Genomic DNA, 13,074 nt, shown 5'->3' with positions numbered 1-13,074 from the left:
AGAGGGTGCGTCATCTCTGGTTCTCTTTAAGTGCTTTTGAAAATAAATCCCTGAGAATCCCCCTATGAAGAGATGGACTAGCCCAAAACCTGTCGCTTCTGTCAGTCAGAGAGAGCTTGCAACAGTTTCAGAAGACAATCCCGGCAGGGACAGTCGACAAGCACTTACCCGCCGTATTGACCAACTCGGGCGCCAGATGCTTATTATCTGGGGGAATCATCTTCTCCAAAGGCTTCTCGGGTCTGGTGAAAAGCAGACAACATTTCAGAATAATTACTATTTTCATAACAGCCAAACAATAACTGTCAAAACCATAGAAGAGCTGCAGCTAGTCTGCTCCCCACAACCCTCTCCACCTTCACGGCTCAGAGACCGACAAAATGTCCTGCCCAATACACTCTACAAGCACATTAATATTTCCAGGATTAGCTGGCAGATGCGGGCTTCCTGGGTGAAGCGGGTGTATTGGGGGTACAGAATGTAAGTAATTCCCATCAAAGGCGAATCTGTGCGAGCAATTCCCTCGTCCAACAATCAGAACCATCAATGCAATCCCTTTCACCATTCAATAGAGAGCGTTCCAGGTGAGCTGCACAGAACCCAAAGCCTGCATTTCTCCAGAGTGCCCAGACTGCTCCGCCTCGTAAGTCTGGTCAGCTAAAGAAAGGCCTAATCCAAGTGCAGTAACCTCGCTCCACTGAGAATAGGGCTGTTACCAAAGTCCGGGGACTTGGCGTGAAGACGACTACTTTATTGCAGCAGTAGAGACTATTTTGCCCATAAAACAGCGGAGGATACAGGCGAACCTCAAAATAATTTTTACTATTTTTAGTGTTAAAAAAAAAAAAAGACTTTTAAATTACAAACAAAGAAATACTTTTATATAAAACACATTATACATTTCCTTTAAAGCCAATTTCCTCCTTTACCAAAATTCTCACCATTAAAAACTATTCCACCAAAATGGCTCTAGAGTAACTTAATACCTGCTTGGTTAGTTTGCCCACCATCTGCCAGGCACATTCATACAGCGCCTCCTAGGGACGGATCCATAGGAAAAAGTAGCCGTTCGAAGGGCAGGCCACAGGAGCGTGGCGGCCACAGGGGCGTGGCCGTGCGGAGGGCAGGCCACAGGGGCGTGGCCGTGCGGAGGGCAGGCCACAGGGGCGTGGCCGTGCGGAGGGCAGGCCACAGGGGCGTGGCCGTGCGGAGGGCAGGCCACAGGGGCGTGGCCGTGCGGAGGGCAGGCCACAGGGGCGTGGCCGTGCGGAGGGCAGGCCACAGGGGCGTGGCCGTGCGGAGGGCAGGCCACAGGGGCAGGTCTGTACCACAAAGCGACTAGTGTGGATATCCAACCCTGGCAGAGCAGCTGGAGGAATGTTGAAATGGGAGGAAAGCCATGCGCCACAATCCACCAAAACAGCGGAATATTGTGGAGCCATTCTGGACGGTAGTTTTGATGAAGAACCAGCTCAAGGTAGAAATTTGCTTTAACTAGCATCACACTTGCAATAAAGACAGCAATGGTTTTCCTGCACAGACAGCAGAGGACCTCCCTGGATAGGGGGCAGTGTTTAGCTGTAGGGTAACTCTCATACTTACCGCGAGTTTCCTACAGCCAATTTATCAGGACTGGGGGTCAGACACTCCTCATCGTTAGCTGCAAAGAACCAAACGTGTTAAACCAATGAGAGCACAGCTTACAAATAATGAACACAACACAAAATATATCATCATCCAAAAGAGCAAGCCAGGATCCTGCGATTACCGCGACGCTACAAGAGCGGAGAATGCAGAGCTCCAGTATACCCCCATGCTTGCGAGATTATATATACGGGGTACAGTGCTGCTACCCTACAAGAGCGGAGAATGCAGGGCCTGAGAATACCAATGCTTGTGAGATTATATATACGGGGTACAGTGCTGCTACCCTACAAGAGCGGAGAATGCAGGGCCTGAGTATACCAATGCTTGTGAGATATATACGGGGTGCTGCAGCGCAGGCACTCATGTATACACACACGGGTTGTACAGAATTATACCGCCGCTACCCTACACAAGCTGAGAGCGCAGCATAAGCACGGACTGTTCGGGATTTTCACTGCGGTTTGCAATGCAGAGTTGTCAGTCTTGAATGTTGCTTTTTTTTTTTTTTAGATAAAAAAAAGAAAGTTGTTTTAAATTTGTAAATAGACAAAAGTGTCAAAGTTCTCTAAGATTTACATTCCACGGAATGCAGAAAAATGACAGTCCCTTGCCATGCTCAGCTGTAATTCCAATCTGTTCCTGCAGATGGCAGCCTTGTGGCTGAAATAAAGTACATATAATTCACAGCACAAGTCTGTAACCCTGTGAGCTTGCTTCTAAGTAACCCGATGACAAGAGACAGAGGATGCAATGTGTATTTCCTGTTAAACAATACCAGTCGCCTGGCTGTCCTGTGGGTCTATTTGGCTGCAGTAGTGTCTGAATAACACCAGAAACAAGCATGCAGCTAGTCTTGTCAGACCTGAGAATAATGTCAGGAACACCTGATCTGCTGCATGCTTGTTCGGGGGCTATGGCTAATAGTATTACAGGCAGAGGATCAGCAGGACGGCCAGGCAACTGGTATTGCTTAAAAGGAAATAAACATGGCAGCCTCCGTATCCCGCTTGCTTCCGGAGTGCTTTGAGAAAGGTAATGGTTTACATGACATGCTGCAGAGAGTCCCTGAATGAGTGCTGAAGAAACGTCCAGCATTATCATCCTCATCTATCCATCTGTAGCTTCTAACAAGCAGATTGTTTAAAGTGGACCTGAACCTCTTGCACAGGACAGAAGGAAAACAGAGAAATGCTCCCTGTATGTATTTAGAGAGTTTAGCCTGTCTAATTCCCCCTCATCTGTGACTAATCACAAGTTGTAATCTGATCTCTCCCCTGTGTCACATGACAGCCTGTGTCTGCTTCCATGAATCAGGAAGTAGAAACTGTGCAGTTTTATTTTAGGATTTAGGATAGAGAGAGGAGTTCCGAGTTCAGTTCTGCTTTAAACACATGGTCTGATTTATCAGGGGTGACCATAGGGCTCACATTCACCCTGTCCTCAAACTCCACGCGGGGGAGGGAATTATACCACACAACAGAAGTTTATTGGGGATGTCCTGCAGTCTTCCACACCCTCTATAGAATATTTTATAAAAACTGTCCCCAGGTCAGAAGAATAGCACCTCAGTGCTAAAAAAAAAAAAAAAAAAAAAAATGAATAAAAAGTTGTTTACCTTTATTACAAAGTTATCCCGCTGAATATGGCGGTCACACACTGGTGAGATAATGGTCTCCCTATTGAACTGATTACGGCTGCGTGCGCTCTCGTGTATCTCTATGGGCCGGGGACTGTCTGCGCTCTTGTGTATCTCTATGGGCCGGGGACTGTCTCTGCGCTCTCCTGTAGCTCTCTATGGGTTGGCGACTGTCTCTGCGCTCTCCTGGAGCTCTCTATGGGCTGGCGACTCTCTGCGCTCTCGTGTAGCTCTCTATGGGCCGGCGACTGTCTCTGCGCTCTCCTGTAGCTCTCTATGGACTGGTGACTGTCTTTGCGCTCTCCTGTAGCTCTCTATGGGTTGGCGACTGTCTCTGCGCTCTCCTGTAGCTCTCTATGGGCCGGGGACTGTCTCTGCGCTCTCCTGTAGCTCTCTATGGGTCGGGGACTGTCTCTGCGCTCTCATGTAGCTCTATGGGTTGGCGACTGTCTCTGCGCTCTCCTGTAGCTCTCTATGGGCTGGTGACTGTCTCTGCGCTCTCCTGTAGCTCTCTATGGGTCGGGGACTGTCCCTGCGCTCTCCTGTAGCTCTCTATGGGTCGGGGACTGTCTCTGCGCTCTCCTGTAGCTCTCTATGGGTCGGGGACTGTCTCTGCGCTCTCCTGTAGCTTTCTATGGGCCGGGGACTGTCTCTGCACTCTCCTGTAGCTCTCTATGGGCCGGGGACAGTCTCTGCGCTCTCCTGTAGCTCTCTATGGGCCGGGGACAGTCTCTGCGCTCTCCTGTAGCTCTCTATGGGCCGGGGACTGTCTCTGCGCTCTCCTGTAGCTCTCTATGGGCCGGGGACTGTCTCTGCACTCTCCTGTAGCTCTCTATGGGTTCAGGGACTGTCTCTGCGCTGTTGCATAGCTCTCTATGGACCAGGGACTGTCTCTGCGCTCTCGTGTCTATAGGCGTCTCTCAGAAGGCACTTGATCCCTGTGACTGTCTCTGCGCTCTCGTGTCGATAGGCGTCTCTCAGAAGGCACTTGATCCCTGTGACTGTCTCTGCGCTCACGTGTCTATAGACATCTCTCAGAAGGCACTTGATCCCTATGACTGTCTCTGCGCTCACGTGTCTATAGGCGTCTCTCAGAAGGCACTTGATCCCTATGACTGTCTCTGCGCTCACGTGTCTATAGGCGTCTCTCAGAAGGCACTTGATCCCTGTGACTGTCTCTACGCTCTCGTGTCTATAGGCGTCTCTCAGAAGGCACTTGATCCCTGTGACTGTCTACGCTCTCGTGTCTATAGGCGTCTCTCAGAAGGCACTTGATCCCTGTGACTGTCTCTACGCTCTCGTGTCTATAGGCGTCTCTCAGAAGGCACTTGATCCCTGTGACTGTCTCTACGCTCTCGTGTCTATAGGCGTCTCTCAGAAGGCACTTGATCCCTGTGACTGTCTACGCTCTCGTGTCTATAGGCGTCTCTCAGAAGGCACTTGATCCCTGTGACTGTCTCTACGCTCTCGTGTCTATAGGCGTCTCTCAGAAGGCACTTGATCCCTGTGACTGTCTCTACGCTCTCGTGTCTATAGGCGTCTCTCAGAAGGCACTTGATCCCTGTGACTGTTCCTGCGCTCTCATGTCTATAGGCGTCTCTCAGAAGGCACTTGATCCCTGTGACTGTCTACGCTCTCGTGTCTATAGACATCTCTCAGAAGGCACTTGATCCCTGTGACTGTCTACGCTCTCGTGTCTATAGGCGTCTCTCAGAAGGCACTTGATCCCTGTGACTGTCTCTACGCTCTCGTGTCTATAGACATCTCTCAGAAGGCACTTGATCCCTGTGACTGTCTACGCTCTCGTGTCTATAGGCGTCTCTCAGAAGGCACTTGATCCCTGTGACTGTCTCTACGCTCTCGTGTCTATAGGCGTCTCTCAGAAGGCACTTGATCCCTGTGACTTCCTGCGCTCTCATGTCTATAGACATCTCTCAGAAGGCACTTGATCCCTGTGACTTCCTGCGCTCTCATGTCTATAGACATCTCTCAGAAGGCACTTGATCCCTGTGACTGTCTACGCTCTCGTGTCTATAGGCGTCTCTCAGAAGGCACTTGATCCCTGTGACTGTCTCTACGCTCTCGTGTCTATAGGCGTCTCTCAGAAGGCACTTGATCCCTGTGACTGTCTCTACGCTCTCGTGTCTATAGGCGTCTCTCAGAAGGCACTTGATCCCTGTGACTGTCTACGCTCTCGTGTCTATAGGCGTCTCTCAGAAGGCACTTGATCCCTGTGACTGTTCCTGCGCTCTCATGTCTATAGACATCTCTCAGAAGGCACTTGATCCCTGTGACTGACTCTGCGCTCTCGTGTCTATAGACGTCTCTCAGAAGGCACTTGATTCCTGTGACTCTCTACGCTCTCGTGTCTATAGGCGTCTCTCAGAAGGCACTTGATTCCTGTGACTCTCTACGCTCTCGTGTCTATAGACGTCTCTCAGAAGGCACTTGATTCCTGTGACTCTCTACGCTCTCGTGTCTATAGGCGTCTCTCAGAAGGCACTTGATCCCTGTGACTGGACATGTTGCAGAGCTGGCGGTTCCCAGTAACAGACCAGTGCCAACTAAGCACATTCTCTGCACACAAAGCCCTCCTGGGGGTCCTGCCACGGGTGAGGAGGGCATCACTGGCGCAGGGAGACCACCAGAGGGCGACAAGGGCTGCCAGACACGCATAATGTAATCAAGTAACCTACAGAGCATATATATAGGCAGAGGTGTGGATGTATACCGAGTGTATACAGGGCACCAGCAGCTTATATACACAACAATGTGGGAAATTTCTATATATATTATTAACGCTAGTTACAACTTGCCAGTTTCAGCACGTCTGATGCAGTTATCTGTCCGACAGAAGCTCTCTCTCTCTTTGTTCTTTGTACAAGGTAAGCTGGACTGTGTGCAAACATGAAATGACCATAAAAACAAACTACTATCTGCTTAATTATCTGCTAATGTCATGTATCCTGTCTGCAGTTTTTCTGAAAAGTTTTTTCTAGAACTCCTTTTCGGAGGTAAAATACAAATTTGAAGGCATTTCAGGCCACCATAAAATCAATGTCCTGTTCCCAGCACTTGGCACACCTCAGCTACAATGAGAATGGGAGAGTCCTGATCACTCTCCAATTCCTCAGAACAGCAGAAAATTATAAGCATTCTAAATCTACTTCTGAATCCCGACACCAGCACAGGTCTACGTCTGACAGCTCCATAAGCGCAGGGCCCAAATGACGGACATGTGATGGAGGATACAGCTGCTAAACACTGAGGGCGGGGCTTCCCTACCTGCATCAGACTAAGGGGGCGGGGCACAGCCCAAAATCTGAAAAATAAATCTCAATTTACAGCTGGGGAGAGGGCTCCTAACCATGGACTGTTAATGTGACAGACGCACAGGAAGTGCATCACCGACCCAGCCCTAGGAGGGATACAATTTGCATGAAATCTGCATGTAAGCCAGATTTGCATATCATTGACCACCCCATCTGCAAAGCGGACAAGCGTCGCTCAAAATAGGGAGTTCATGCAGCATTCAAGCTGAATAATGCTCAATACAAAATTTGCATAATCCTGCATCAACTTGAAATTTGCATTTCATTGAAGATCCCTACACAAAAACTCTTTGCGATAGCTCCAGGTGACGTTGTACTCCTATATGAACCAACTGAGACAGCACACAATTGGCTTCAGCAAGTTAACTGTATTGGCAGCATACAGAGGCACATGTGTACCTCTGTATGCTGTCAATACAGTTAACTTGCTGAAGCCAATTGTGTGCTGTCTCCATTTGTTCATATAGTTCAAGGTGGCAGGAGCCGTGTACCGGCAGGAGCCGTGTACCGGCAGGAGCCGTGTACCGGCAGGAGTGGTGTACAGAGTGGTGTACCGGCAGGAGTGGTGTACCTGCAGCAGTGGTGTACCTGCAGGGGTCGTTTACCTGCAGGGGTCGTTTACCTGCAGGGGTCGTTTACCTGCAGGGGTCGTGTACCTGCAGGGGTCGTGTACCTGCAGGGGTCGTGTACCTGCAGGGGTCGTGTACCTGCAGGGGTCGTGTACCTGCAGGGGTCGTGTACCTGCAGGGGTCGTGTACCTGCAGGGGTCGTGTACCTGCAGGGGTCGTGTACCTGCAGGAGTCGAGCACTGTCGAAGATCGGCCTTGAAAGGTTGAGGTGTATACAAGTTACGACGTTGTACTCCTACCATTGTACAGACGTGCTACTTGGGGCTAACGTCCAGCAGCAGATTCTGTCCTATTTGGAGGAAGGCTGGATTGAACATTTTTTTTTTAAGAGCTGTATTGTCCCTGGAATCCATCATGATTGGGCATGTTTTTATTAACTGACTGGCCTCCTGATCTCACTAGCGCTAGAGAGACAGCAGATGGAGATAGCGTGTATGCATGGCCATTATAAAGGGAAGCTGTTCAGGTCAGAGGATTTGCTGCACTACTACTGGAAGGACAGATAAATGAACCATCACGGATTAAGCTAACTGCATTTGCAGGCATCTCCCAGTATCCTGGCTTCCACTTCAGACAAGCATTTCATGAAAATGGTAAAGAAACGCCATGCTCACCCTCAGACTTCTCAAACTCTTCCAGAAGACTCGTTAGATCAGACGCTTCAATGCCTTCGAGGAAAGAAAAACAGTGAACCCAACAATCCAGCGAAGGAACATCGGAGAGAGGGGAACATTTTGCTCAATGGTCAAACTTTACCTGAATCACAAGCAAAGTTCTCTGCCTGTTCCTTCAGGCCAGACGTTGCAACGCTGGGAGTCAAGGCCTCTTCAGGCTTACAGAGCTCCTCCACCGGCATAAGGGCAGGTCCTTGTGTTTCCTGTTCAAGGACCACAGATGGTCCTAATGGTTTATCCTCAACCTTCTCAGCAGCAATGGTTGGTCTATCTTCAGGCTGGCTTTGCTCAACAAGTTGGCTAGCAGGTTTGGCTACACTAGTGGCGTCTTGTGCAAGAACACCGGAAATATTGTCCATTTCATGCTCAGGTGGTTTTGATACAACTTCAGAAGGTCTGGGGACATCAGGAGGAGCTCCCAGCTTCTGGACGGCTGACAAGACCGGTGGCTTTATCTGAAATCCAAACTTCTGTGCCTTCTTCAGAATCTCCACGATCTTATTGACCAGCTGATTGGCAGACTTCAGGTCCGGGACCTTCGATTCTGGTGGCACAGAGGCTGTTGGTGTAGTATTGGATTTTTTCACCTCGGTACAAGCGAGTGGGGCGGATTTGGAAGGTCCACTTAGGTTTGCACAAGACTGTTTATCAAGTGATGGTGTGCCAGCCGCTTTGCAGATCTTTATGATTTTACTATTGTCAGGTTTCTGCACCGGAGTTGGTTTTACCTGCCGGTTGCAGTCCAGGGATAGATATGAGGCACCTGGTGGTGGCCCCGTCTGTGCAGGTGGTCCATGCTGATTTGCCACATGTTCAAGTGGTCCATGCTGACTTGCAACACTGAAAGGAGGAGCCACTTCTGGCATTCCCTGGGGCACTTGAGGATTTGACCAGAATGGAGGTGGTAAACCAGACACCCAGCCATTAGGGGGCACTGGCCCCACTGGAATGGGTGGTGGTGGGAAGGGAGGCCAAGCCATCACTGGTGGAGGTGGCTGTATGGGCATCATTGGTGGCAAGGTGTTGGGAAACTGAGCAACTACTGGCAATGATGGCATTCCAGGATAATAAGGAGGATGGGGAGGGACAGCTGGCCAGACAGGTGGAAAGAAAGGAGGCGGTACGTTTGGATGTGTAGGCATCAATACAGGAGGGGGAGTGGACTCCATGGCAGCTGGGCATGTTTTGTCAGCTGCTGCCTGTGGTGGGGTCTCCTGGACACTCACAGGTGCTACCGGGGCAGCAGGTGGGTTCATATCAGAGGTGACGGGAACATCTTTGGCAGGGGAGCTTTCAGGCTGGCTTAGGCTTGGTTTTATCTCCACTGCAGTTTTCTTGGTGCTTGCAGACACGATCAAACATGGAAGTTCTGCTAGCTCTGTTGGTGCCTCGGGGAGGGTTGGCCATTTGCTGCAGGAGGAATGGTCGTTCTCTTTTTCAGGGTTTGGCTTTCGGCTCTGAAGCCTCTTCCTGTACTCACTAAGACTCAAGGACTTGGGCTTTGCCTCTTTTATAAGCTTTTCAGATTCTTTCTCCTCTTCATTGGTGGTTTCCTCAGAAGTAGCATCTGAAGCGGTGGAGATTTTGTCCTGACTATCTACTTCCAGAGGAGGCTCCTCGCACGAATCAGCCAGTTGGCTCAAATCTCCAGAAGCCTCCACATTTTTCTCTGCACCGTGATCCATATTTAAGTTTTCCGTACAACTGGCCAGTTCATTTTGCACAGAAACAGGCTTCTCTTCCTTCTTAACGGTTTCTCGGACCACTTTTTTCTCTGGGTTGTCCAACCCAAGACGAGATTTCACTTTGATGCGCGCCAGCTTAGATAACCGGAGATCATTCTGGGATTCTTTTTTAACCTGATCTAAAGTCTTTATTAGGAGGTCGGACTCCTGCAAGGAAGGGTTGCATGGCTGGATTGCAGCGGACTGGACAGTACTTTGTGATGGTACAGTGACCACCGCCTGCCCCATCTGCGGCTGGTTCTCAATCGCCTCTTTATTTTTACTTTTACCTTTGAGTTTTGAGCTTTTAGACCGCTTCTCTTTGGTACTTCTCTTGCTCTTCTCTGCTGCTTTCTCCTTATCTGAAATCCGTGTCTCTGTCTCCATCTCATCTGTTTTCTTTGGATCAGAGTCTATTTCTTTGACATTTGAGGCATCTGTCTCCATTTTGGCCTCATTTGGAGTCACATCAACAGTTCCTTCAGCAATCAAGGGTTCACTGGACATTTTCTCCAATTCTGGCATACTATCCATGGTTTCCTTCTCCTTGGTGGCCTCGGCAGACGGTTGCAATAATTCAGAGTCATTTTCTACATCAATTATTTCACTACTATCCAGCTCAGGAACGCATTGCTCCGAGGTGGACTGAGGTGCGTTCAGCGCTTGAGATTTCAAATCTGATTCATCTAAAGTGTCCAGTATCGGAATCTGCTCTGGAGTCTGGTAATCCAAAATATCCCCCGGCTTTTCCACAATGACTGGGACTTTTACAGTCTCTCCTTGATCTGACACGATTTCGAGGAACACAGCATCACCCAAGAGGTCCTCCCCGTCCTCGGGGTCTAGGCACACGGTTATGGCAGGCAGGCAGTAGGGGTGCATGTACTTCACCAGATCATTCAGAGCAACATTCTCAGTATTGATGATACAAGGGGTACCCTGCTTCATGAGACGTTCGTTATCCAGTTCACTCATCTCATCGTCCACATCCATGGAATAGTCCTCATCAAACGCTTTTAGCTTCGAGTTCTGCTCAGTGATTTTTCCCGGGACACGGACCTCCTCCTCCTCACCATCACTCCTCGGTTGGGTGGGTTCTATCCTGGGCTTGCGGGGTAAGCATGTTCTTATACTTCTGTGTCTGGTGCGTCTCCTTGGTGTCGAGTTCATAGTGTCCGGAAAGAGATCCCAGTTTGGGCCGGAGCAACGATCCATCTGTTTAGAAAAAAAAATACTTTTTTTAAAGTGCAGACTATAACATACATTGTATATAACATTAACATAGATTTCCTTCCTCTCTCCAACACATACACATCTAATCAGACCCCCCCCAGAACCAGGGAACTGTATATGGGAGGAAGGTGGGGGCAATTGACACCAGGGAACTGTATAGGGGAGGTTGGCCATTAGACAAATAGGTTGGCCTGTGACTTGTTCCAAGCGTTCAATTGCAGCCCAGTTCGTGATTACGTAATGCTTCCAAAAGTCTCTTCAACTGGTCAAAATCTCTTTGAGGTCCCTCTCTAGGCCTGACTGCTTTCGAAAGGGATTTTTGCCATTGAAGGTGATTTTGGCTTCTGCTCTGAGATATCTGAACTAACTATCCGCCCGGATTTCAGATTTCAAATGGGAAATCCGAGTTTGTCGGATAGTGCTATTCGCATTTTAAAAAATATCCGAATTGCTATTCAAAGTTCGGATAGTGGAAAAAGTTTGGATTATCTGTTTAGTTCGGATTTCTGGATGAGCACCACTGGTTATCTGCTAGCTCACTCCGGCCACTTTACCCGGAGATCATTATCTCACCCCGCCCACTTTACTCAGTGATCAGCTATCTCACCCCGCCCACTTTACCCAGAGATCATCATCTCACTCCGCCCACTTTACTCAGTGATCAGCTATCTCACTCCGCCCACTTTACTCAGTGATCAGCCATCTCACCCCGCCCACTTTACCCGGAGATCATCATCTCACCCTCCACACTTTACCCAGTGACCAGTTACCTGTCTCCTCTCCCTCCCCCCCACCCTTGCAGGAATGTTTTAACGTGATTTACCTTGCCGTAATTAAGGCGGCGATTATCATCCAGCGCACAAACCTCTCGATCCGGCGGCGTTCGGGACAGAGACAGCAACTTCTGAAACTAGAGGAGGCCACAAGTCAAACCCAGAATGAACAAGAGCCTGAGCACACTACGCGCTTCTGTCCGCTTCTCCCATCAATGTTACAGAATGTACGCATTCTCCAGCACTCGCGCAGTACAGTCGCCCGTCTCCCAGAGGACTCTGCTCCCAAAGACGTCTGAAGCCTCCCGCGGCGGGGAATTCCAATGGCGAGCCAGCGATGGGACGATGGGGGAATGAGAAGGCTCTATAGGAAACAGAGCCATCCCTCTCCTTAGGCGAGCATTTTATTTAAAAATCTCGCATCAAAGTCCCTTTAACCTCCTTAGTGGATAACAGGCGGTTTAACTCACCGCCATTCTTCCTCTCCTCGGCTTCCCCCTGGTGAGATCGCCATCTGTTAGGACTACAAAAGCCGGCAATCTCACTATATAATTACAGCACCACCTGGAGGACGGAGGGAGAACTACAGCGCTGGATCCCGGGGAGGTCGGAGAGTGCTGGGCTGCTGCAGAGCCATCTAGCAGCATGATTTCCCCCCCCCCCCCCCCGGTTTTAGGGTCTAAAAATCATGCAAAATAGTTGCACCACTTTTAGCCCCTAAAATCCGGAAAAAAAATCATAACACCGAGGGGGTTAATGCTGAAATGCCTTTAAAGGTCGGATACCATTTTGACTTAAAGGGAACCTAAACAGAGGGATACAGAGGCTTCCTTTTAAACAACACCAGTTGCTGATCTCTTTGGCCAGTCCTGCTAATCTCTCTGGCTGCAGTAGTGGCTGAATCACATACCTGTAACACGCATGCAGCTAATCCAGTCACACTTCAGTCACCTGATCTGCTGCATGCTTGTTCAGGGGCTGTGGCTAAGAATTAGAGGCAGAGGATCAGCAGGAGAGTCCGGAAACTGGTAGTTATTTAAAAGGAAAATTCCATATCCTTAGATTAGGTTCCCTTTAAAAAGTCCACTAAGTAATCCAAGAATGATTTTTTTTTTCTGTAAACATAACAGGTAGGAGTAGATAACCCCCCAACATGCCGAAATACCCCAATGCAGGCCTCGGAGAAGAGCATCAATGCAGAATAAGGGAGTCATTATCACGTCTACCCGCTCTGAGGACAGACACCGGCATGTATGCTGCCAGCCCTCTTAGTGTCACATGACAGGAAATGACGCGCACACAGGGAGGCGGATCCCCGCCCGCTCTGACGACAGACACAGGCATGTATGCTGCCAGCCCTCTAGTGTCACATGACAGGAAGTGACGCGCACACAGGGAGGCGGAGCCCCGCTGCATGGAGTAAAAC

General features: G+C 49.5%; 1 protein-coding gene across 1 annotated transcript in view; it reads right to left on the bottom strand.

The window, feature by feature from the left end:
- Positions 1-13,074, bottom strand: part of PPRC1 (PPARG related coactivator 1) — a 62,153-nt gene that overhangs the window by 21,586 nt on the left and 27,493 nt on the right. Inside the window, exons 4-8 of the mRNA XM_068258371.1 lie at positions 11,699-11,785; positions 8,001-10,857; positions 7,859-7,912; positions 1,603-1,660; positions 169-242 (exon numbers count right to left, since the gene is read on the bottom strand). Coding sequence (XP_068114472.1) covers positions 169-242; positions 1,603-1,660; positions 7,859-7,912; positions 8,001-10,857; positions 11,699-11,785 — 3,130 coding nt within the window. The remainder of the gene's footprint in view (positions 1-168; positions 243-1,602; positions 1,661-7,858; positions 7,913-8,000; positions 10,858-11,698; positions 11,786-13,074) is intronic.

This window comes from Hyperolius riggenbachi, chromosome 10 (genome assembly GCF_040937935.1).
Source record: "Hyperolius riggenbachi isolate aHypRig1 chromosome 10, aHypRig1.pri, whole genome shotgun sequence".
In the NCBI taxonomy this organism is placed as follows: domain Eukaryota; kingdom Metazoa; phylum Chordata; class Amphibia; order Anura; family Hyperoliidae; genus Hyperolius; species Hyperolius riggenbachi.
This window is presented reverse-complemented; position numbering and strand designations above follow the sequence as displayed.